The sequence below is a fragment of the Zeus faber genome, assembly GCF_960531495.2.
Source record: "Zeus faber genome assembly, chromosome: 3".
Taxonomy (NCBI): Eukaryota; Metazoa; Chordata; class Actinopteri; order Zeiformes; family Zeidae; genus Zeus; species Zeus faber.
In genome coordinates, this window is record NC_137190.1 from 9,104,170 (window position 1) to 9,130,022 (window position 25,853).

At 42.0% G+C, this 25,853-nt stretch overlaps 1 protein-coding gene across 2 annotated transcripts; it reads left to right on the plus strand.

The window, feature by feature from the left end:
* The first annotated feature begins 1,646 nt into the window (after positions 1–1,646).
* Positions 1,647–25,543, plus strand: cyld (cylindromatosis (turban tumor syndrome)). Of its 2 annotated transcripts, none has more exons than XM_079997187.1 (16): positions 1,647–1,996; positions 3,249–3,791; positions 6,067–6,375; positions 7,182–7,287; positions 8,948–9,049; positions 15,160–15,548; positions 16,223–16,388; positions 18,539–18,680; positions 18,839–18,961; positions 19,462–19,553; positions 20,047–20,113; positions 20,297–20,429; positions 20,681–20,789; positions 21,058–21,176; positions 22,091–22,307; positions 23,044–25,543. In XM_079997187.1, the coding sequence occupies exons 2-16, from the start codon at positions 3,300–3,302 to the stop codon at positions 23,226–23,228; spliced, it is 2,751 nt and encodes a 916-aa protein (XP_079853313.1). In that variant the 5' UTR covers positions 1,647–1,996; positions 3,249–3,299; the 3' UTR covers positions 23,229–25,543. The 2 variants fall into 2 exon arrangements, with proteins under 2 accessions (XP_079853313.1, XP_079853314.1); XM_079997188.1 differs by having other exon boundaries at positions 3,256–3,791.
* The last annotated feature ends 310 nt before the right edge of the window (positions 25,544–25,853 follow it).

A 25,853-nucleotide genomic window follows, 5' to 3' on the forward strand; every position in this document is an offset into this window, starting at 1 on the left:
ATATTGAATTGTATTTATATTTAAATTATAGAATTTGCTCACGTTTTCTATACATCAATGTAAATACAATAACATTTCAGTATTTATTAAAATAATTATGTTTGTGCTATGATTTTGTAATTGTGACGCCAATATGACCCCCATGGGCCCTTCAAGCAGTTCCTGGGAGTCCCAAGCGAAATGATTAGTCGTTAAAACTTCAAAACGGTTGTTGTTGCACTTTTTCCGAAACATTTTTTTTTAGCATATTGTAACATTAAACAATGTTGAAGTTTCATCGTTATCTCTGTAACTATAGTATAGACAGGTATGGAAGTTTGGGCTTAATCATATCGGACACACACACACAAGGTTTGTGCATTGTCCCAATAGAGGCGGAGCCGTCTCTGCTGTCCCCTGGATGGAAGGATGGCGAGAGGGAGGAATTGAATTTTTTTTCGCCACTGTTTCTAAATGCTCCTCATGCTTTGAAACCTAGACCGAGCACATCTCTGCAGCTGCTTCGGTGTCCATCTTGTTAATATCACGCACGCACACACACACACACACACACACACACACACACACACACACACACACACACACACACACACACACACACACACACACACACACACACACACACACACACACACACACACACACACACACACACACACAGCTATTTATGTAAAACTCAACCAAACTCTCCATCATTTATGTAACTCGGTTCCTCGCTGGGAAAACCCCACGGTGGGGCTGATGCTGCGTTCCCTTCCGTGAGAACTCGTAAAACCCTACTCCCTTCGAAAAGCGCAAAGTCGCGGCCATTCCCTCGGCCAGGGGTCCAAGTCGGAACGCGAGGCCCGGTAGCTCTGACGTAAACCATCTGACGTCACACTGCGTGGCAGCGCACACCGTGAAGTACACTTTGCGTGCTTATTTTTATTTGCAGTCGCGTATGACTTGGATCTAAAATACTCCGTTATGTTATGTTTACATGTATTGTGTAGCTTTCAAAACGGAAAAAAAATCTCCCCGAATAAAAAACAAGTTGTGTACGGGCGTAAAACGTGTCCCTGGACGGAAGCGATGGAACACATGTAGCCCGGGAGGTGGAAAACACCGAACCGGAATTACCGATTTCCGAGTTGTCGGCGAACGCAGCACGAGGCTCCAGAGAACCGCCGATGCTCCGTTCCGTTGACTCCGGAACTCGGAAAAAAAAAAATCCAACCGCCTACTTCCAAAAGTGGGAATCCTGGTCGGCGTTCCGGGGGCAGATCAGTCTGATCCGACCTTACAGATCCAACATACGTGATGCTGGCGACACAGTCACATGCTCGGCACAAGCTGCCGAACAACGTTTCCTTTGCATGTATTTTATTATTATTATTGTTTTTTTTTTTAACATTTTGAAAGCACGTCTAACTTCATTCGAAAGCACTCAGTGGGGCTAGCTTCCTATGCAGATGCGTGCGGAATCCACACAATTGCCAAATACACCGTGGGCGTCCGCCGCCCCCTCCTCCACCCCCCGACCAGAGCAGAAGCACTGGAACATATTTAAATCGGGGTTAAGGACGAGCCAGTTGGGATCGCTGCGATTTCCGAGCCTCGCGGAACGCAGCGTGAGTTACAGACGCTCCAGAACGCCAATATGTGGGGAGCGCTCCGGCGGCGCGTCAAACCTCCAGGTTTAGCAGAGTAGACGTCTGTGAACAACACACTTCTAACCCCGACGGTTCTCTTAAAATACATGATTAACGTGTATTTCCATCTGAATGCCGTCCCCTGCCGGCATGCACACAGTTGGTCGGCTGTCCGCGCTAGCGTTAGCCTGCTAGTTAGCGCTAGCTCGCTATAGAGCGCCCCAGCAGCATCAGTGTAGCAGAGACTAATTACCAAACACCGCCAGGATCGTCCAACTACGGCCCGCTTCCCGACACCGTAACTCTCATCGGGTTGGACGGGGCAACGCGGCGATGATCCTCAGCTGAAGTGAAGCCTCCCCGAGGTGAGACGGACTCAGGAGTCTAATGTCATGTTATATATATATATATATATATATATATATATATATGTGTGTGTGTGTGTGTGTGTGTGTGTGTGTGTGTGTGTGTGTGTGTGGGGGGTGGTAGGTAGGTAGGTAGGTAGGTAGGTAGGTAGGTGTGTGTATGTATGTATGTATATATATATATGTGTGTGTGTGTGTGTGTGTGTGTGTGTGTGTGTGTGTGTGGCGCTGCCTGCTTCCTCATCTCAGGCCTTCAGCTGGTGACACACACACACACACACACACACTGGTAATGCTGTTGACACGTTCCCTTCTGACATTGATGGACCATTTCATGGTAAACCCCCCTCATACACATAAACATACATATATTTTGCTTATGGATATGCTTTTGCTTATACATTTTGCCTGTATGTATATTTTATTTATTTTTTCTTCTTCCTGATTTGTTTTGCATGCTCTTCAGAGGTTGCTCTTCATCATTTCACTGCTGCGTACTTCTCTGACTGCCTGTGACAAATACAGTTCTTGAATCTTGAAATATAACCACAAATAATTCCCCTCCCCTCACAGAAGTGTGTGTGTGTGTGTGTGTGTGTGTGTGTGTGTGTGTATATATATATATATATATTTTTTTTTTTGCAAAGCCTAATTATTATTTATGATCTACTATTAACACAACTTAAATGTGCGTCTTGCCCACCCAATCAAAAGCTGCCGATCAGAGCAAACTAAAAAAAGCCCTGCGCATAACTGTGTGACTTTCTCAGTCACCCCTATCTACCTGTCTGTCTGTCTGTCTGTCTGTCTGCGGTTTCCATTTATATCATAATTTTATTTTATTAAGCTGTGCTGATTGTATAGAAAAGATAAATATGATGTATTGCCTAATTTCCCATTCCTCCTTGCTGGACACCGTTCTAAAAGGAAGGTATGAGCTATTTTGGTGGATGTATATAGTTCCTCATGGAAATTTTAGGTTTTAGAATTTATTCACCCCAAATCACCAATAACTGCACCATGGTGAACATATTGAACAAATATTTTTCTAATATCAGATTATATCCTGACACTTACATTATTTATTCTTGATGGAATATTTGTAGCATGGTTTACCAAAGAAGAGCTTTATTAAATTTTTGTGATCTACCTTAACCTTATTTTGGAATATTAAATCTTTCTATCATATTTAGATATTGGTGCGCTACATGAATTTACATACACATTTCCTAATTTACTACTCTTGTATCAGACCACAGGTCCAGCTTGCCTTGATGTTCGACCTTACGTGGAACATGCAGCCATGAGCTCTGCCCTGTGGAGCCAGGAGAAGCCCAGCGGGGGCTTCAGGGAGGACTGGCGCTTCTACATGGTGGTAAAGGAGTGTACGGTGGAGAAACCTCCCCAGAAGACCCTGAGGATCCCCCGCGGCAGTCTGGGTCAGGCCTGTCAGGAGCGCAACAGTTTGGGACGAACGCTTCCCCCCAGCAAGGGCAAGAGAAGCCTGCGCATCCTGGACCAGACCAATGTAGTGCTGAGCCTGGATGAGCGGGACATTCTGGAGCTGGATGAGAAGCTGGCTGAGCTGCTGTTCCCCATCACCAACTGTGAGGAGCGATACGCCCTGCTCTGCAACAAGCCTCGCCTGGATCGCGCCCGTGACATCGACTGCGGGTCCAAGGTGCACGTTCAGCTGCGCTCGGGGGATGATCCTCTACCTGGAGTGGTACGCTTCAAGGGCTCTCTGCTCCCTGACAGGGCCCTCTCCGGGATCTGGTTTGGAGTCGAACTGCTGGTGAGATCTCACTGCCCCTTCTGTTATGTTGCTGTCTGACTTCCACAGACTGCTGTTCAATAGATAGTTGTTTAGGCTTTACTCTATTTGTCCAGGAGGAGGGCAAGAGCAATTTAGCGCTATTTTCAGGAAAATTTGACGCATTGAAGTATTACCACTATGCACACAGACAGAGGTATACAAGGGGTGCTGTCATGCTTTGAAGGGTGATTTGCATACTCAGGGTTTCCTTAAGTGAGGGCTGCCCCCGACTAAAGGATTTTCCTAGTCGACTATTAGTCGTCAGTTGAAGCCATTATCGTTGCATGTTTGCTATTAATTTAATTATTTAAATATAAGTTTTTGGGGGTTTAAAAAAATGGTTTGAGTTCCAGGGCTGAGAAAAAATGTTATAACTAACATTATCAACTCTGTGCTACTTCACAGATAAATACAAAACCTAATAAGTAGCCTTTAAAATATACATTATTTTAAAGTCGGGTGGAGGGGCTTTATAGCGCCCCTCCACCCAACCTCGCCGCTTCCCGGGCCATGGACTTGCAAATTTTATCATTGAGGAATGTAATTAATGGTTTCAAATGGCTCTTATAATATACGCAATATTTTTCAAACTTTTAGACAAGTCCACTAGTCTAAGGGAAATTTGTCATAAGGAACATCCCTATTATGAGCGACGGAACAACCAGCAACGGGACTGAACATTTTGTTAATTTATCAGTATCACCAACACCATAACTTATGACCAGCTTAAATATAAATTTAATTTACAAGCACCGCGCTCGCATAAAGCAAGCTGCCTGTTAATTACCGGCAAACCATCAAAAGCTTTAATTATTCTTCTGAATGTGTCTGAACAACCAGCAAGGAGACTGAATATTATTTATGTGAAACTATGTTTCAAATGAAAAGCCCTTTAGTGTTTGATACATGGGTCCAGCCATGTAGGTATTAAGGTTCATTTTGACAAGGTGCAGCTCCTTAATGGAGTTGTTATTTTTTTTTTTTTTTTTTAATGTTTTTTTTTTTTTTTTCCTGCAACCAACCGACCAATGAAAATCTTGGGGGACTAAGAGTCTTCTCGTCGACTAACGTTCGGTCGACTATTTCGGGGCAGCCCTACTTTAAGTGAGCTGCAGCAATATCTTTAAAATATAACTAGTCAAAAATATGACACTAGCATCTTCTATGCAGAGAACTGGACACAATAAGCAAAGTGGTTTCATCAGTAGTTTTAAAGGAGAAACCATAATGTATGCAAAAGTTAAACAATTAATGCCTCAGTTGCTTTTGAATATCACTACATTTAAATGAAATTACAATAAAATTAACTACGTTCAACACTTTCTGTGGAACTGATAATCCTGAATATGTACAATATGTAAATTTCTATGTGAAATGTGGGCTTGAGTGATTAATGGCTCTATAAATAAACTTGACTTGACATAGCCTAGATACGAACGTTAAATGGCACTATTGAATCATTAAAACTCAAATGGAAAAACTGTGCATCTTCAGTCAAAGATAAGTAACACACGAGAAGCCATTTTGTAGCTGGAAGTCATTGCACCATGGGTAAGTATTATGTTATGATTATTATTAGTCATATCACTCACCAGAGGTAACTCCTTAGAGGCAAATGAGCTCATGGGAAATGCATTCTGTACAGGGGCTGTTAATCTTTTAATTTAGTTTGTATAACCTACAATGCAGCAAATCATCTTATTTGTTTCATTCTAACTTGGAAAAAGTAGCTAGACACAAAGGGTTGTTTAATGGAGCACAATGTTGTAATTATTGCATATTTTCAGCTGTGGGTTACCAGTGTGTGCTGTGGGTGGACAGGCATTCTGCCCATGGCTGAGTAAAATTGCTTGGCGGTTAGCGCATCGCTATGCTTCAAATCAGCATTCTGCTCTGGCTCTTTTTGAATGTAGACTACCTTGGTGGGGAGATGATTAACACATTGCTATTATATGCCACTACTTCAAGAAATTGTATGTAATTACAGGAGCAGATCTTATTTTATGATATCAGCAATTCATTTGATCATCAATATAACCTTTGCAGTCGGCCATTAAATGCCCCCTGTCACAATCAACCAGAAGCCCCCACAGTAGCATTAGTCCCACAGATTAAAACCTAAATTTTATGACAATAATATTCTCATCACCCTTTTTTTTTTTTTTTTTTTTTTTTTTTTTCTCTTGCAATGTTTTAACTTTCATTTTTAAACTTTCTGCTTCTCTGCTTCCCACCCTGCCCTTCCGTTCCTCAGGAGGAGGGCCGGGGTCAGGGCTTTACAGAGGGCTCCTATCAGGGCCGGCAGCTGTTTCGCTGTGAGGATGAGTGTGGCGTGTTTGTGGCCCTGGACAAGCTGGAGCTGTGGGAGGACGAAGAGGAGGAGCTCGGTGAGCTGGAGGTCGACCACGTCACTCTGGTTGAAGAAGAGCAGGACTTTTCTCCACTGGAGATCAACTCCAGGGTTCTGGTCCAGACCAGGGAGGGACCTGAAAGGGGTACCATCATATTCTGCGACCTGCTTCCTGGCAATGAGAGTCTGGGCTACTATGTAGGAGTAGACATGGTAAGCAAGAATATTCTGGTCCTCTTAATCATGGGCTGAGGACAATCTGTGATATTTTTGCACATCAGGAATTGTTGCAGTGTATGTTAAAGGGAATACGTAGTCTAGGCTTATGGCTGTTGAGATTTCTGCACAGTCTGTGTCTATGCCGACTGGTTCCATGCGGGTTTGGGATTGTAGTCATGGCAGGATCTAAACACATAACTGAGGCATTTGACTGCTGACTGTTAGCAGCAGCAGCAGCAGCAGCAGCAGCAGCAGCAACAACAACAACAATAGCAACAACACAAGCAGCTGCCCACTCAGTGCATCTCAGCCATCCACTAGCAGAGGAGGCTGTCACGCGGGGTGTGAGGTAAAGACTTAGCGCTGTATGACCCAACATCGTGGCAAAGGGCCAGCACCCAGCCTAGGAGTAGCCTACTGCTGTGCTTCACTCTGCCTCTAGCCTCTCCCTGACTTTGCTAGCTAGCAGCACTAACAGACACTAGATTATCCTAAATATAGAGAATTAAACAGCAGTGTTTTGTAAAGGAAAGTAAAGCTTGGCAGTTGGAGGAGTGCGGTGGGACGAGGTTCATTACTGTGAGTGAGCGGATGAATTAAGTCATGATTATGCCGTGGATTCAACCCAAGAATAATTCTTTTCTTGGTGTAGAAAAAATAGGTGGACGTTTTTATTAATCACCAGGGGGGTGAAAGGGTCAAGAGGAAGCCTCCTGTGTGTCGCCATCCGACCAGCATGGTATTTTTGCAAGCTGAGGAACGCCTGCAGCAACTTATAAGGGGCTCACATCTCCTTTCAGGACAATCCTATCGGGGACTGGGACGGCATGTTTGACGGGAAGCTGCTGTGTAATTTTGCCAGCTTGGAGCACACTCGCCTCGTTCCCATCTGTGACGTAATGCCAGGTGAGCGACCCAGCACTCATCACTGTTTTGATGCCACATCTTTATCGTCAAATTTGCGTGCGTGAGAGTGCGTGAGAGTGCGTGAGAGTGCGTGAGAGTGCGTGAGAGTGAGAGTGAGAGTGCGTGAGAGTGAGAGTGCGAGTGTGTGTGCGTGCGCGCGCGGGCGGGGGGGGGGGTTTGCGGCCAGTGGGGGACAAGGAGCCTTTTGTGCGGTTTCGTGTTGATGGCTCACTCGTTTTTTGAAGTCGAGTTAGATACTCGGGCTCTTTGTTTTCCACATCACATTATTGATTTGTTTATGTGTAACGCTGCCTCCCTTCTAACAATGTGCCAAGTGCCATGCACATGACACTTCCAGGTTGGAGATTTGCTCATTCGATTTGTACTCTTTTTCTATTAGAAGCTGTATTTGTTTGTACATTGAAATCAAATTAAACACCCCATAAGGCAGCTATTATGACACTGTATGCATATGAATATCTATCTACTAAAATGGAATTACCTTTTGCTTTCAATTCATAATTCCATTGGTATTGAATTATGCTATCATTATGATAATAAGGCATTTCTGCATCAATTTTGTGAGCTTACTTGAGTACATATGTATTTAATGAAGGTTATTCCATTATTTTTTATTAATGTTAGGTTGTAATTAATGACATACTCGCAGATTGAGTTAACTTTTCCTCGGAAGTAACTTGTTCTTTTTGTGTCACCATGCGGTCCAGCTGCCGGAGCCTGCAGAGTATAAAAGAAAATATTCAGAAACAATTCAAAATAGTTTTTCTTTTTTTTTTTTTTTTTCCTCCAGACAACGAAATAGCTCATTGATAGGACGCGGGTTGAACAAATTACAATTAAATGATATTCTAAAGTGTTCTATCATTTTGTCATTTTGTTTAGCAGTGTTTATATTGAACCGTAGCTATTAATTTCAGGCCAAACAATCTCCTTAGCTTAACCTACCCTCAAAGTCAAATGTCATTTGTGCTGCTAGGGGTCTCTCTATCAAAGCAATAACGAAAGACGGAGTTTGATGACGTTGTGACGTAGCGTGGGATCATGGGAGTTGTTGTCTTCACTCATACATTTGTTCTTTACGGAGACAGCTTTGGCGACAGTACGGGCAGCAAACAGTGATTAATAATCGTGCTTCATCAAACAATAGTTAAGAGAATAATAGTAGAGCAATACAAACAATAGTACAATACAGTGGCTAGCTAACGTTAGCTACTTCGTCGAGTCCCCTCCTCACTCTCTGACATGTCATCCGGTGTCCCCCGTGTTCCGTACCCCGGAACTTATAGCGAGTAGAGGGGGTAAAGGGCATATGACGCCATTGACAGGCAACCTACTGAAAGGAACCGTTACCCATATTAAAATTATGTTTTTTCTGGGTTTGAAAATTGTTGGAAACATTTGGGATAATGTAAGTACACAAGTCAACAAAATATATAACATAGGTCTAGTCATTTATTTTAGTGTGTTTGTGTGTGTGTGTGTGAAGGCAGAAATAACACAGGAACATCATTTCAACGACTATGATGCAAGAATATGACCTCACAAACCGTAAGCCAGAGAAAGTGTGCTGCGCGATCGCTCAGTGTGTGTAGTTGTGACATGTGAGCCTCTAATTTGGGTTTATTTCTGGGCCGTGCAGAATATTCCATGCAGGACCAAAGGCTGCAGAAGCACAGTTTTGCCCCCAGAGGCACCAGCAGTGACAAGTCCTCCTCTGGCCAAAGCAGACCAAAGAGCAAAGGTACTGCACTGCTGATATCACGCAAACATGGCAAACTTAGCTTGGTGCCACATAACAACTAAAAGTTCTGCCTGAATTCTACTTTAGGTTGCTATTCTTATATAGTAAGAAGGATATTCACAATTAACAGCCTATTATTAATCATCCATCAGCCAGTCATTATCTGAACTGGTTATCACTAAAGCCTAAATCCTGAAACTAGCTTAACCTTCACATAGGCTTCTGCAATTGTACTTTCATACAATTTTAACATGTGCATAAAGGGTAGTGTTGCATTTTTCTAACCAAAATGTTTAGGCAGCAAAGAAGAAACCCGATGTTCGTATCGATGCAACTAATGTGCGAGTCGTTCTTTAAACCCCGCCATTTTCTGATGGGTCTCTTGTTTCAGTTCTTTGTTGGGCCTTGGCCCGAATCCAATGCAAATATTCGCCTCTGCTCAACCGATCAGCATTTGTTTGACACAAGACTGCAGATGTGCATGATGTGTAGTTAACATTTTGGAGACGTACACTTAGGCAGGGTAGTTTATACCGTAAAGCTATCGTAATATTGTGATATTGTTCATTGTTGTCTTTGAGGCTGCATTACAATAAAGTAATACAATTCCTGAACTTCATAGACTGCTGTTGTAATCCGTCTTACTCCATATTACTGTTGCTTCTGATTATGACGATTGTTTTTCAAATATATCATATGTAATCACCTTCATAAAAGCACAATTAGTATGGGCAGTCGTGCCTCAACTATAACCATTGAATAAGCATGCTTTCAGATGTTCAGTCTTCCATGATGCACTATTGTATGGTTGCCTTTGGGCGAAAAAATGCGTCAAGCAATTGGGGAAGGAATTAAGAGAAATTCAAGAAGAATGTACAGTGGGGCAAAAAAGTATTTAGTTAGCCACCAATTGCGCAAGTTCTCCCACTTAAAAAGATGAGAGAGGTCTGTAATTTTCATCATAGGAACACTTAGACTATGAGAGACAGAATTGGGGGAAAGAATCCAGGAAATCAGGTTGTAGGATTTTTAATGAATTAATTGGTAAATTCCTCGGTAAAATAAGTATTTGGTCACCTACAAACAAGCAAGATTTCTGGCTTTCACAGACCTGTAACTTTTTCTTTAAGAGGCTCCTCTGTCCTCTACTCCTTACCTGTATTAATGGCACCTGTTTGAACTCGTTATCAGTATAAAAGACACCTGTCCACAACCTCAAACAGTCACACTCCAAACTCCACTATGGCCAAGACCAAAGAGCTGTCAAAGGACACCAGAAACAAAATTGTAGACCTGCACCAGGCTGGGAAGACTGAACCTGCAATAGGTAAGCAGCTTGTTGTGAAGAAATCAACTGTGGGAGCAATTATTAGAAAATGGAAGACATACAAGACCACTGATAATCTCCCTCGATCTGGGGCTCCACACAAGATCTCACCCCGTGGGGTCAAAATGATCACAAGAACGGTGAGCAAACATCCCAGAACCACACGGGGGGACCTAGTGAATGACCTGCAGAGAGCTGGGACCAAAGTAACAAAGGCTACCGTCAGTAACACACTACGCTGCCAGGGACTCAAATCCCGCAGTGCTAGGCCCGTCTGAAGTTTGCTAGAGAGCATTTGGATGATCCAGAAGAGGATTGGGAGAATGTCAGATGAAACCAAAATAGAACTTTTTGGTAAATACTCAACTTGTCGTGTTTGGAGGAGAAAGAAAGCTGAGTTGCATCCAAAGAACACCATTACCTACTGTGAAGCATGGGGGTGGAAACATTACATTACATTACATTTAGCAGACGCTTTTATCCAAAGCGACTTACAATTGTTCAAACACCGACGGACGCAGCCATCAGGAGCAATTAGGGGTTAAGTGTCTTGCTCAAGGACACTACAGCATGCTAGCAGGAGGAGCCTGGGATCGAACCAGCAACCTTTGGATCACTAGACCACCAGCTCTACCTCCTGAGCTACCATCCCCACATCATGCTTTGGGGCTGTTTTTCTGCAAAGGGACCAGGACGACTGATCCGTGTAAAGGAAAGAATGAATGGGGCCATGTATCGTGAGATTTTGAGTGAAAACCTCCTTCCATCAGCAAGGGCATTGAAGATGAAACGTGGCTGGGTCTTTCAGCATGACAATGATCCCAAACACACAGCCCGGGCAACGAAGGAGTGGCTTCGTAAGAAGCATTTCAAGGTCCTGGAGTGGCCTAGCCAGTCTCCAGATCTCAATCCCATAGAAAATCTTTGGAGGGAGTTGAAAGTCCGTGTTGCCCAGCGACAGCCCCAAAACATCACTGCTCTAGAGGAGATCTGCATGGAGGAATGGGCCAAAATACCAGCAACAGTGTGTGAAAACCTTGTGAAGACTTACAGAAAACCTTTGACCTCTGTCATTGCAAACAAAGGGTATATAACAAAGTATTGAGATGAACTTTTGTTATTGACCAAATACTTATTTTCCACCATAATTTGCAAATAAATTCTTTAAAAATCAGACAATGTGATTTTCTGGATTTTTCTTTTTCTCATTTTGTCTCTCATAGTTGAGGAACACCTATTATGAAAATAACAGGCCTCTCTCATCTTTTTAAGTGGGAGAACTTGCACAATTGGTGGCTGACTAAATACTTTTTTTCCCCACTGTATATATCATTTTCAAAATGGCAACCTGAAAATCACTTTATATGTAAATATAAAAAATAGCCAATGTACATGAGAACAGATTTTTCTTTATGAATATTTGATAGTTCTTCCTTACTGTTACAAACATTGCCTGTTTTCAAACGTTTAACTGACAACAAGTGCATGAAATTAGCTTTGTAAATAAGATGTTGTGTTGGAGTTCCTATCCTCTCATCATTTTCTTGAGTGCTTTTCTTTAGCGTTTCATTTATTACCCGACCTTCTGTCTGCCATGAGTGAGAACACACACACACACACACATGCCTATATACATTTCTTATTTTCCATCTTTTGCATTTACCCATGTGATTTCCAGGATTAGCTCACCAGTGTGGCAGTAGGAGCAAGTCTGAGTTTTACTATACTTTAAATGGCAGCTCTGTTGACCCCCCAGCCCAGTCCAAATCCAAAAGCACATGGTACATTGATGAAGGTAAAATGTGAGCTGAGATGTTCAGTCATGGTGTAGCCGTCTAAATAGCAAGCTCTTGTTCATACAAAGATACTCCACAATAACCATTGCAGCATTCCCGCTCAGTGGAGCATGTAACTGCCAGGGAAGGTGGTAAAATGAGAAGTATATCCCAATTAGAATTTCTGGTACGTTCTAGCACTCCACTTAAATGAACCTAAACCCTGTTTAGACGTGGTATTAACATCGGCTGGTGTTCAGATTGTAGACATCGCATTTACACTTGTAAATGGTGTGTTTGGAAGCCAGATATAAAGCTGATCGTTAAATGCAAATTAGCAGCCGTATCAAAAAAAATTATATTTTATTTCATAATGAGATTATTTATAATCCAATCACCCCAGACCAAGCAACATGTGTTGAAGCCAGTGAGGAGTCGCTTTAAAAGGCAGTTTGGATGACGGTCGTTAGACGCTGCTTCAGAGAGTTTCGACTGAATGGAAGTCAATGGCAAAAGAAGAATATTTCATTAGACTAATTTCAATAGATACGTTTATTTCTTCTAATGAAAGTCTTGTTCCATTGATATATTTGGGGGCAGAGTTGCCTTGATTGACTAGTCTTTCGTTTGTGTTCGAGCAACGGCTTCTGTAGGTTTCATTTGCCATACGTCAGCACACTCCTCACAGGCTCTGCCCCACTGTCCAAATTTAAGAGGTTCTGGCTCTATTTCCTACCAAGATGGTGGCAAAGGTAAACCCAGACTCGAGACTTTAAATGGTCTCTTAGGAAGCCGGTGGGTGACATTGCAGAGACTGTCCGTTTTTTGTTCTACAGTCTAAGCCAAAGACACTTGTTAATGACAGGTGTAAACAGGGTGTTGGTCACACAGATGCGGATGTATGCCTGAAGTTCCGCATTAGACCAATTAAGACCGGATCTGTAGAGTGTCGAACAATTAAGCTGAAAGAATTAAGAGGAAACTTTGAGTTAGTGAATCTTACAGTCATCGGATCTTAAAAGAAAGTTCAGGAGTATGATCCAGTAGCTTGCTATCAAGACCTTTCCATCAGAATCCAGCCATTCATTTCCATTTATAGTACGATTCCACCTGCATGGAGTTATTTGGGGGGCAAGGTTTTCCATTTGAACCCAAAGGCTTTTAATAATGTCACAACTGCTCAACCATTTACTTTCAGTGACGGAGGCAAATATATATTGTCAAAAGGCTACAGATTTGTATAACATCAATGAATTCATTGAATTCTGCACTGCTGCCTGCACTGGCTGGTAATAGTCCACAAGTTCCTCAAAGCTGTATGTGGAGAATTGGGTCTTTTCTGACTCTGCACAGTACTACTGGTTGACTACGTCATTAATAAAAACCTTTGGTTCTTGGTTGGGGTTAAAGGTGCAGCGTGTAGAATTTACTCAACGGACTTGGCAGAAATTGAATCTAATAGTCATAAATAGGTTTAAATTTGTGGATAATCCCATGAAAATAAGAATTGTGTTGGCACTACCTTAGAATGAGCCATTTTTTTATCTACACAGGGAGCTGGCCCGCTTCACGGAGGCTGCCATGTTGCACTCTCATATTTCTTCTACAGTAGCCCAGAATGGACAAACCAAACACTGGCTCTAGAGAAGGCCTTTAGCGAGTTTCGCCACCACCGTTGCTTCCACGGAGGCTGCCTAGTTTCACCGCCCTGAGGAGGGGTATTCACTTGATTTGGGATCTGCGACTTCAAAGCGAGATGCCACTCAATTCTACACACTGCACCTTTAAGTGGTGTCATCAGTACATTGTCTTCATCCGTATCCTCATTTATGTTGAAAGGCCAATCAAAGTTGTCTCTTTGCTACAAGCTGAAAAGAAAATAAATTGAATTGAAGGGCATCATAATGCGGTCCACAAACTTCAATGGCATTTTTCAGTGGAAAAACAGCAGTAAGTCTTATGTCTGCTTTTGTCGTTTATGATGCTGACATTGCAAAGCACAAATCCAGTTATTACTGGGAAGACATAGATACTCAGTAACAGTCTTACTTTTTAAGGTAATAAAAGCAAATGTCAACCATCAAATTTAGGTTTCTATTAATCAAGATTGCTCACTTTGTCAAATAAAACCTGAGTGGTCTTAATTGAATTTGAATGCTACTGGACAGGTGATAATGCTCATTGACTATCTGTCTTTCCTAGGAAGGAGGGGAACCTGATCCCTTTTCCCCCATAATATGTCTGCTGTTGGGTCAGAGATGCATTCTTCATTCTCACATTTCATTATTGTCATCTCCTTGTGAATCACTTTGTACACTTGTTTTGGTGATGGTTTATTGTTTTGTCTTTTTTGTCATATCCCAAAATCCTCTCTGTGTTTGTGTCAATGGGGAAACTGATTAAGCCTAACATACCTTAGTTTTAATTTGCGTTATAATGCTCTATTTAACAATCACACAGAATCCTATTTAATTGGAAAATAACTCAAAGGTGATTTCAAATGATGTGTATCGTGACCTGTATCGTTGACAATGTCAGGTAACACTCCAGATGTATTGGAGGCTTAATTTGTACCTCGTCCTTAAGCAGCCATTGCACTGAATCCAACAACTGATCTGACTGTCCAACTCTCCCCATTATTCAATAATTTTAATAATTCATTTTTGTGAAAAGAGATGTATTTATTATGATTAACATTAATGATGCAATTATTTCATATGTAACGCTGATGTAAAATACTTAGTTTTAGCCCTGGTCTCATTTCAGAAACAATGGCTTCCGGTCTCCTAGTCATATCTGTAATTTGTCGCAAAAGTACAAAGTTTTCAAGGTATGGAGATCCTCAAAGATACAGACATCATTGCTGTGACAAAGCTTTTCTTGTGCGTTTTTCAATTCTCCTTAGAAATAATGAGACTTTTGGTGATCTGCTTGATTCAGTGTAATGGCCGCTTTACCCTCAAGGTTAATCCAGTGATTAAGATTTGATGTGTTGCTGTCTCCTGCAGTTGGAGAAGACCCTGCCAAGTCGCTCACAGAGACTCCCCCCGACTTTAACCAAGCCTCCCCGCCCTCCAGAGTCCCCCCTCCGGCCTCTCTGTCCAGCGACAACAAGTTCCACTCACTGCCCTTCAGCCTAAACCGCAAGACTGGGCCAAATGGCAGCATGAGCCATGGGCCCATCTCGCTTTCCGTCCAATCGGTGATGGGGGAGCAACCTGAGCCACCACCACCAGTGACCCCTCCATCACCAAGGCCCCCTACACCCCCCCGTGGGCAGCCAGGTCTGGAGGTGGGCTCTCTGGTGGAGGTGAAAGAAAACCCCCCTCTGTGTGGAGTGATCCGTTGGGTGGGCCTCCCACCCGGCCTTCTGGAGCCTCTTGCTGGGCTGGAGCTGGTGAGTGCGGGGCCTTGAATACGATTCAGGACATTTTGGAGTCAAATATTGATACAGATATCATGTTTGACATCAGTCTATCAGCACAACCCTGCACATTTTTGCATTCCACATTTTTGGTACATCTTTTACCAACATGAAATGCTCCCATATGGCTCTTTTACTCTTTTTGAGGATGATCATGTTAAATAGGAAATAGTCTGAACATGTACAGGTGGACCTGTAGCGTCAGTCAGACAATTGTGTTCTTGCTTAATTACATGCTGCCGCATTTGCAAAATAGTAACTTAAATATTAAAAGGTGGTTGTTTGGCGTTATAATAATACACACACACAGAATTGTCTAAAGTCAGACAGGCCTTACGTAAGCAATGTGGGAAAAGAAAAACACCAGTCTGACCAAAGAAATCTCTGTTAACCAACAGCGTACTGACCACACATTCGACCAGTCAATAAATTAAGTATCCAGTTAGGATTGTTTCATTTCAAATGATAATCTTGCATTACCTTATAGTGTAAACACCTGAATTATATAGGGTCTTTGAGTGGTGGGAGGTTTTTGAATGTATTGTGATTTCTCATGTGTGTGTTTTCATTTTTTACATGTAATCTGCTGCAGATCTGTCTGACAGTAATCTGTCAATGCATCTTGACCATGACTAACCCTCTCTTAGGAAGAGGAGTGCGTCGGGTGCACCGACGGTACCTTCAAGGGGACGCGCTACTTCACCTGCCCGCCCAAGAAAGCCCTTTTCGTCAAGCTGAAGTGCTGCCGGCCAGACTCACGCTTTCCATCCCTGCACCATTCCTCCAACCCCATAGAGCGCTGCAACTCCATCGGTGAGGCTCTTATTGGGAGCGGAGGAATGAAAAGGATCTGTTAAAAGGACACTTGCAGCAAATTTCCCTCCCTGTTTTGCCCCTTAATTTTTCACCAAACAGAAAATGGTTTTGATAAACAACACCTAGGCTACTAGCTAGTGTCAGTAATGGCGAGTGACAGTGAATGCACACACGCAACGCAAATAAGCTGTGGGGACGATTTTCCTGGATAGAAATCTGACTCACTCAGTCGACTTGTCATCAGACACTGAGTCACAAGTAGGCTAAATGTCAGGAAATGCCAGCTTCATTTAATCTTTCATTCCCTTTTTGCAAAATACTGTCAAAACAAGAACTTGGGTAATTAAACTTGGTGGTAAAATTATTCATTTGTAAAAAATGTATTACCAAAAGAAAACATGAAATAGCTGAAACAGAAGGTGGCACTTAAAGAAATGAAGAATGTTGTTTTAACAGTTGTTATTGTTCCAGAGCCCTATTGTTATTGTACAGGGGAACATTCTCTGAATTTTGAAGCCTTAAACTATCTGGAACACCAACTTTGGCATAACACACGAACGCCGTTGAGCATGTCTTGTTTGATCCGAGCTGTCACACAACCATGTCAAACATCTCGTGGTTCAAGTTTCATCCAAATCGATCCACGTACGGAGCAGATATTAGCGAAAAACTGACAAATTTAGATTGTTATTACAGAGACGAGCCAATGCATTTGGCGCTGAAATAAGTCCAACCCGGCTAAAACTATCTGGAAAATACTTCGGCATAACCACGAACATGGTTAAGGTGTCGTTTAAACCACTATGTCACAAGGATCTCGTGGTTTCAATTTCATCCAAATCGGTCAACGTCCGGAGCAGATACTAGTGGAAAACCGAACAACTTTGACCCGAAATATTCAGGTTGTCCTGGTTAATTGACGCGTCACACGTCTCATTCTAAAATGAACGAGATGAAATTGAGAATGTCCAGTTGGGCCGTGTCCAATGTGCGGCGTAGACTCGGTCACTCTGTCGTGTTTTGATGTTACCAACCTGTCGATCTACGTGTGTATTTATATAGCTTCCACCTGGTCGTTTTCAGTAGATCTGTTCGATTGCTATTTTAAATCCGGGGGCCACATTTCTTTGCGGGCTTAATGACAAATACAATATATAGTAGTCCTTAAATTGATGTCACCGCGTTCACTCAAACACTGAAATGTGTGACTGAGTGATGCGTTCAAGATCCAGCGAGGCGGCGGACAAATAAAAGCCGTGCAGTGGTAGTTTCTCACAGAACAACGTTTTTCGTATTTCTGGGAAACGTCACATACTGGAAATGTAATCCAGGGAAAAAACTCAATAAATAATCACTGAGAGCACAGCTCTATATCCAGACAACACGGTGAGTTCTGGTTTACACGAACATGGACGGTTGTTTTTAAAGACAGGAGGGTTGCGCTGTGTAGACCGCTTAGTGGTTGCGCCGCGAGACGAGCAACCAGTAGATGACAGGCCGGGGGGAGCCCATGCAGCGTTCAGCGTCGACTCAGAAAATCGTGCTGCGTTTCAGAAAACCCGGGAAACTGTAGAACGCACCCAACACAACTAAACTAGACCCTGTGTATTGCTACCTGTAGTAATTATTATTATTATTATGATTATTATTATTATCAGAATTTTACTGACCTTTAGCAGGATGATAATGTCATTTGTGAAGCATTGTTTGTGACTTAGACTAAACAAAGTGCTCTCCAGTCAAACTGGTGCGATACCAAGGAGATGGTTATTCAAGAAAGCGTAGTAACATAAGCTGATCTGGAGGAAGTCTTGGGTATGAAATAAGTTTAGCAGAAAATGAGGCCTTCTAAAGATCTAAAATGAGGTAGAGGTATCAAATTGTTTGGTTCTGAAAAATAACATTTGCAAACATGTGTTTATCTAGAAAAGGGACGTCGATGATGTCTACAGTCACCATGAACGTCAAAGAATAAACTGAATTGTGTCTTTATTAAGCTACTGCAGAAATGCAATTATAGATTTCAAGTTTTTTTTAATTTAGTGGAATGAAAAAGCAGTTTAAAGTCTTAAATATTTTCTTTTGATACCTTTTGTAAATAGTTAAGTGATGTTGTCTCCTAAAGGGCTCTTTTCTTCTCTGTGCAGCGTTTGGTGGTTACCTGAGTGAAGTGGTGCATGAGAACACGCCTCCCCGCACAGAGAATGACGGCCTGGACGTCATGGTGGGAAAGAAGAAAGGCATTCAGGGCCACTACAACTCCTGCTACCTAGATTCCACCCTCTTCTGGTGGGTACACTAATTTTAACATCAGAATTTAAAAAAAATCTCTATATATATATATATATATATATAATTTTGAGATTAAACTCACAACTCAAACCTTTTTTTATTTGCACGTGGCATTTCTGTTGTGTGGCCCTAATCCCCCCCCACCTCCCCCACAGTCTCTTTTCATTCAGTGCCGTTCTGGACACAGTACTGCTGAGGCCGCGCTCCAAGACTGACGTGGAGTATTACAGGGAAACGCAAGAGCTCCTGCGTACCGAGATTGTCAACCCCCTGCGCATGTGAGTTTTAACTGCACAAAGGAGAGCTGAAACCAACCTATTTATTTAAAGTCATGATGAAATTTTAGCTGACTAATAATTGTCATACAAATAATTACAATTAGTCAAATTGTCTTGTTTTTTTATTAATTTAAGAACATTCTGACCACTATCATAATATAATCATATAATAGTGTAATAAAACACATTCACCATATGAAGAAAAGCAATAATTGACATTAAATACTGAAAATAAAAAGTTCTGTCAAATTTTTATTCTCCCAAAATAGTCTACCCAACCCAACTGATGGAAACTAACGTTATTCACATTTTATTCTAACAGTGGTTGAAAATTCCCCTTTTAAATTTGAATGGAAAATAGATGGTGCAATCTAACCATTTTACAAAATAATGATTAAAAAGATTAAAAAAAGAATTGAAAATGGAGGAAAAAAACAACAACAAAACATAACACATCATCTCATAACGCAGCTGTAGCTAATACCCAGTTTGCCTTCCAGACATGGTTACGTGTGTGCCACTAAAGTGATGAAGCTGAGGAGGATCCTGGAGAAGGTGGAAGCTGCTTCTGGATTCACCTCTGAAGAGAAAGGTAGCGGGGGAGGAGTAGTCACTCCTGTATCACAGTACTGATTCAGTTCTCTTAGGTGCTGTTGGTTCATGCTTAGGTTTATCAGGCCTATTTTTCGGGTAGTTTGTGTACATTTCTAAATAATTGTAACTTGTGTTGTTTTCCCTTTTTTTTTTTTTTTGTTATTTAATAATGTAACTTTATGTTGTTCTACCTTATTTATTCTATACTATTATAATGTAATTGATCTTCCTCTTGATATGATGGCAATAAAGATATATACATTTGCCTAAAACGTGGTATTTGAGATTGGTACATTCATTTATTGCCATTGCTAGTCTTGCAAGTTAAGCACTGAATAAACAAAATAGCATTGTACCGTTCACCAATAATTGTCTCTCATGTTGCTAATAAACACTTCTAGACATACTACACAGATCTATCCAAGCCCATTAGGGTTGAATGTTATCTCCAGTACAACTGATTAATATTGAGCTAAACTTCTACATTCCAGACCCTGAGGAGTTTCTCAACATCCTCTTCCACCACATCCTGAGAGTGGATCCCTTGCTCAAACTAAGGTCAGTGGGCATTTGGTCATGAATTCATAATGGATTCATGACCATGGTTTCATAATGGATTCCTCACAATGTGCCTTACTGATGTCTAAATGAAGTTTTTTTTTTTTTTATCAGCGTTTTATTAAGTGGCAGGTTTAAAAGGGTTCAGAGTTGTCATTTATTATGCTGATTGGTTTCACGCAGGTCGACCGGGCAGAAAGTCCAAGATTGTTACTTTTATCAGATTTTCATGGACAAAAAGGACAAGGTTGGAGTTCCAACCAGCCAGCAGCTCATCGAGTGGTCCTTCATCAACAGCGACCTCAAGTTTGCAGAGGTGATTCATTTATAATTTAACTATAATAAAATGAAGATGATTATAATCATAATAAGGGTGACATAACAGTTCTACAAAGCTTAATTTGTATAAATAGACCTACTAGGGCCTCACTAGTGTCCTTTGTTTGTTCTCAGTGTGTGGTGCTATCTTCTCACTGCTGCAGATTGCTGATGTCTTGTGCTTCTTTGTTGCCGACTACAAAAGCCTCTCCGTTCTCCTTTTCTTTTTTCCTTCCCTTCACCACCCAGGCCCCTTCCTGCCTTATCATCCAGATGCCCCGCTTTGGCAAAGACTTCAAAATGTTCAACAAGATCTTTCCTTCACTGGAGTTAGACATCACAGACCTACTCGAAGACAGTAAGATGAAGTCATTTGTCTTCTTTCTCTCTCTCTCTCTCTCTCTCTCTCTCTCTCTCTCTCTCTCTCTCTCTCGCTCTCGCTCTCGTGTGTGTTGATTCCCTACTCCATCACTGATAGAAACGAACCTCTGTTGAGGTGTTGCCGGAGCTCAACCGAGATGAAAGGTCTCTCTCATCCTGATCTCTCAACCTTTTCAAAGCTCCTTTCTACGCAGGATATGTGCAGACCGCAGCCGCCTAAAGCTCTTGTGTTTTACGCTCTTTAGCTCCGAGGGAGTGTCGAATCTGCGGCGGACTGGCTTTGTACGAGTGCCGCGAGTGTTACGAAGACGGAGACATAACTGCCGGCAAGATAAAGCAGTTCTGTGAAAAGTGCAATACCCAGGTAAAGGACAGAGGGCGCCATTGGCGCATTAGAAATAAAAAACCAAACAAAAAAAATGAGCATGGAATGTGTCCTGGCGATCCACTTGGTGGCGCCACATATGAAGGAATAACCATCTCATAGTCGGAAGTTCACAGAAAAGTTGAAATAACTTTCTACACTGTTTGTTTTGGCATTCTCTATGATCTCTTCCATACCTAACAGACAAATACGCCAATATATTTGCATATATTTATTCATTGCCTTACTCTGCTTTCAATACACGCATCTCAATCATCAAATAAAAATGGAATTACAGTTTTGTTTCTTGAGCCAAGTGTAGCACAAATAACAGCAACATCAAACTACCAGAAGAAGTACTCAGACTTATTTTTTAAATACAAATACAAATATCCTGACACAAAATGACTTTATTAAAAGTGAATGTACCTCATCAACATTTCTACTTAATAAAACTTGCTCTTAAACGTACTGAAAGTATTAAATGTGGAAGTACTGGTATGACAGCCTATAATACAGCAAAAAGTGCTTCTGTACATTTCTTTCTACAGCTGCGTGGTCATGCAAATGCTGATTATAATTTACAAAGTAAACAGTATAGTTGGTGACAGTGATTTACAAGGATATGGACTTAATGAATCACTGATTTGAAATTTGGCAAAATAAAATATTGATAATTAACCTTAAAAACTACAATTTATTTAAAATGAATTGAAGATTTGATCTTACTTTTAGTCCATTTTAGTCAACTGTAGAATTCGTCATCTTATGCAATAACATTTCAAATGTACAGATTGCAGTAAACACTAACCAGGCAACTATTTTAGTCAACAGGCCACAGTTGCCCATCAGAATTTAGTCTGTTTGTCTGTGTTAAAAATGTAGTGGGCTGAAAATGTTCTGTTTGGGCTCAGGTCCACCTCCACCCGAAGAGGAAAGCCCACCGACACGGCAAGCTGTCCGTTCCCAAGGAGCTGCAAGACGGACTGGGGCGGCAGGGCGGCTTCCCCCGCCAGCGGATGGAGCTGTTCGCCGTGCTCTGCATCGAGACCAGTCACTATGTGGCCTTCGTCAAGTACGGCACCGCAGATTCTGCCTGGCTCTTCTTCGACAGCATGGCCGACCGTGACGGTACGCAGGGGTCTCCGGCGTCAAAATGACTTGAGCAGGCTAGACGAGATATGCCGTCGACAACGAAGAAATGTGTATTTTAAGTGTTATAGTGCCTGTTGAAACACCAAATGTTTAACACCAAGGGTTAACAGGATGTCACACACAGTGCCAGATGTACTTTTTACTCAAATATAATCATTCTTATTTCTTGTATTGATTTTTTTAACCTTTTATATTTTGGGGATAATTTAATATCCGGTAATGTGGATATTTTGACGAAGCAGATAAAGGAATTGATTGTAACAGTTAAAAGTTGTCGTTGTACTACTTAGCTGTAGTATTATAGTATAATACTGTCAGTATTAAAACAATATATCACCCAGCCCCAATACATGTCTACATTGTTACACAAAATGAAAAAAATGTTTTAATTGTGTTGTGTGGTAGACAGGCATTATCTTTACACATTAAAACATAAACACATCCTGCTTATCATGTAAAAATAAAAAATAAAAATACAAAAAAATACCACGCAGACAAGCGAGGTTAAATCTAGTGAGACCCGGACCACACTGTGTTTTACAAATACATTTAATTTGTTTCGTCCCTATTTTGGAACAAGGTTGTCCTGGTTTAATAAACATCCCCTCCCTCCTATTTGTAGTCCTTGCAGATTAAAATGCTGAGAACCGTTTACAGCTGTTATTAATGGTGTGGGTGTGTGTGTGTCCGTCCGTGTGTCCGTGTGTCCCAGGCGGTCAGAACGGCTTCAACATCCCCCAGGTGTCCCCCTGTCCTGAAGTGGGGGCCTACTTGAAGATGACCCCCGAGGAGCTGCACGCCCTGGACCCCAAGAGCATCCAGGGCCAGGCCCGCCGGCTGCTCTGCGACGCCTACATGTGCATGTACCAGAGCCCCACCATGAGCCTGTACAAGTAGAAACCTTAGACACTGCTCCCACCCCTCCCCCCCTGGCATGAGATGTCCAGCGATAGACCCACAGCAAGGTGTGTGTGTGTGTGTGTGTGTGTGTGTATGTGTGTGTGTGTGGAGGGGGGTCGGGTCCAGTCCAGAGCGAACCCTCTGGAGAGCTGGAGAAGCCTGTTTGCACTGTGTCGTGTCCCTCCGTGTTTCTCCTCCCACCCGGCTTCCCTGTGCCTCGTTCTGTAGCAGAGACGATGAAGCAAACACACGCCGTCCCTCCGAGCTTGGGGGGCTTGGGTGGGGTTTGAGGTGGGGGAGGGAGGAGTGCCGGTGCGGTCTGGTCTCCGCTGACCAGACAAGACGCACCAAGCAAAAACAAGACGGAGCTCATGGGACAACGGGGGCCGTCTCATTTAACTCGGGAGACGGGGGAGTCCCGCTTTACTTTAATCAGTTAAAAAATAAAAAGAGCTTTTCCGCAACGCATCCGTTCAGGAAGCGAAGCCGCGCAGCAACAAACCTCCGATCTCCGCGCGCCGTTCCAGCAGCTTGCGTCAAGTCTCTTAGTAGCGTAGAGTCTCTCACCTTATTCAGTGTGTACCGTCAACAGTGTAGATGTCAACCTACCATGCAGTTACATCCAAGTGAAACTCACACCTCACCCTTATTTTCCGGTGATCAGGAGTCAACCCGAGTGATTGTCAGAATCAGAATCTTTTGCATTGATCCAGTATTGAGAGAAGAGCTTCGGCCGACACCGCCGATCACTGGGGTTGACTCCCGATGATCGGAAAATAACGCTTTTGTTTAAAAAAAAAATAAATAAAAAAAAATTTAAATTTTTTTTTTTTTAAGTTTTCCTTTAAGAGCAGCCCACTCCGCGCAAAGCCGGTTGGATATTTTTTCCCATCATGCCAAGTCGATGTCTCCATAGCTCCATATGTTTAACAAAACAAAACAAAACAAAAAAAAACAAAACTGAAATTGTGCGGATGTCACCACTGTCAAAAGTCTCACGTTGTTCTGCATGATGGCCAAGCGAACGGTGCAGCTCCAGTGGAATTAGGTAGCTCTCTTTCGAGCCCGAGAATTTTAAATTCATCGTTTGGTGATTAGCTGAGTGTGATACTTGGGTATTCTACTTCAATAAACACGTTTGTTTTTATTGTATACGGTAGCGTTCAAGGATAAAAACAAACAAGGTTTCGAGAGCGAATGCAGTTGAAATGCACAAACGGGCGGGGCTGCCGTGGCTGCCCATGTAAAGGCCAGATGTTAGGAACTCCCCCAAGCATTCATAGGGTCTGTGAGGCGAGATTTTTAGAAAAGCCTCGCAATTGTTTTCATTAACAGTTTGATGTGAAGAATTTTTTGATTTTTAACTGAACCTTAATTGTATTTATGTTTACGGATTTATTTCCAGAAGGTCTGGCCCTGCTCCTTCGGGCGGGGTCCGACAGCCTATAAAATGAGAGGAGGATCTTGAAGTATTTGCTATCGCTGCCTTTCATAAACCTTCATCATGTCCGGTTCACGCAACAGAAGACTTAGGAAAAATTGTGATAACCCCTATTTATTCTATTATAACGTATTTAACCACAAACCTGTATTTCCCATTTTAAGGACGATAAAAGAGGGTACAAGGTGGATTCTGATATTTTGTTTGCCCTCCATGCTCTCTCGCTGTATATGGAAGCGAGTCGCAGATCACTCTGTACTATCAAACTACTGAATGTTAACAATTGTTACACGTTGAGCTGTGTACGGTTAACTCAAGATGGGGAAACAAGCAGGTACCAGGCTGGAAACCTAAGGGCCTCATTGTGTATAAAATATATCTATATATTTAAAAAGCTGTCCCATTGTGTGACCACTTTAACTAACAAAAAAAAAATAACATACTTAATAAAAATGGAAGTTATGTTTCATGTAACCAAACCAAATGCGCTGATTTAAAAAATTGGAAGAAAAAAAAGTCAGAAAAATAGCTGAGAAAATGTTTTCATATGATATATATGACGACAATAATGGGTAAAATCGATACAGCTATCCATGGGTTTGTCGCTAATCTCTTTCGCCTTTTTCATAAGAAAAATCTCCAGCTCCATTTGTGAACGTTTTTCCAGGGATTTTTTGAGACGTGAAGCTGTTCTGCGCTGCTGAAGTTAAAACGCTTTGTGGTCGACACGAAGGATGTCGGCCGCGACGGAGCGCGCGGGTCTCAGAGCCGAGGACCGGACTGTGCTGCTGCGCTTCTTCCATCTACAATGTAGACTTATGTAATGGGTGGAAATTAATTTCAGTGGTGTTTCCTCTAAATGTTAACTAAATAAATCCCATTTTGAAAGGTGAATTCATGTCACGCGTGAAGCTTTAATTCTTTACCTACTTGTGTTATGAATCCCCCCAATTTAGGCGTCTGAAAACAACGCCTCATCCACTTTACTGTAAATTGATAACAATACAACAATATGATCTCAGGATGTTAATCGTTGTTATCCTACAGGAGGATAAGAAAGATTAAAAAGACGGGCTGTTTTGAGCACCAGGGAGGCTTAAGATATTTATGTGCCCTATATGTTGGGATTAGGTTACAACGCCTAGTGACCCAATTCCCCAGACAGTCTTTAAGAAAAGGGA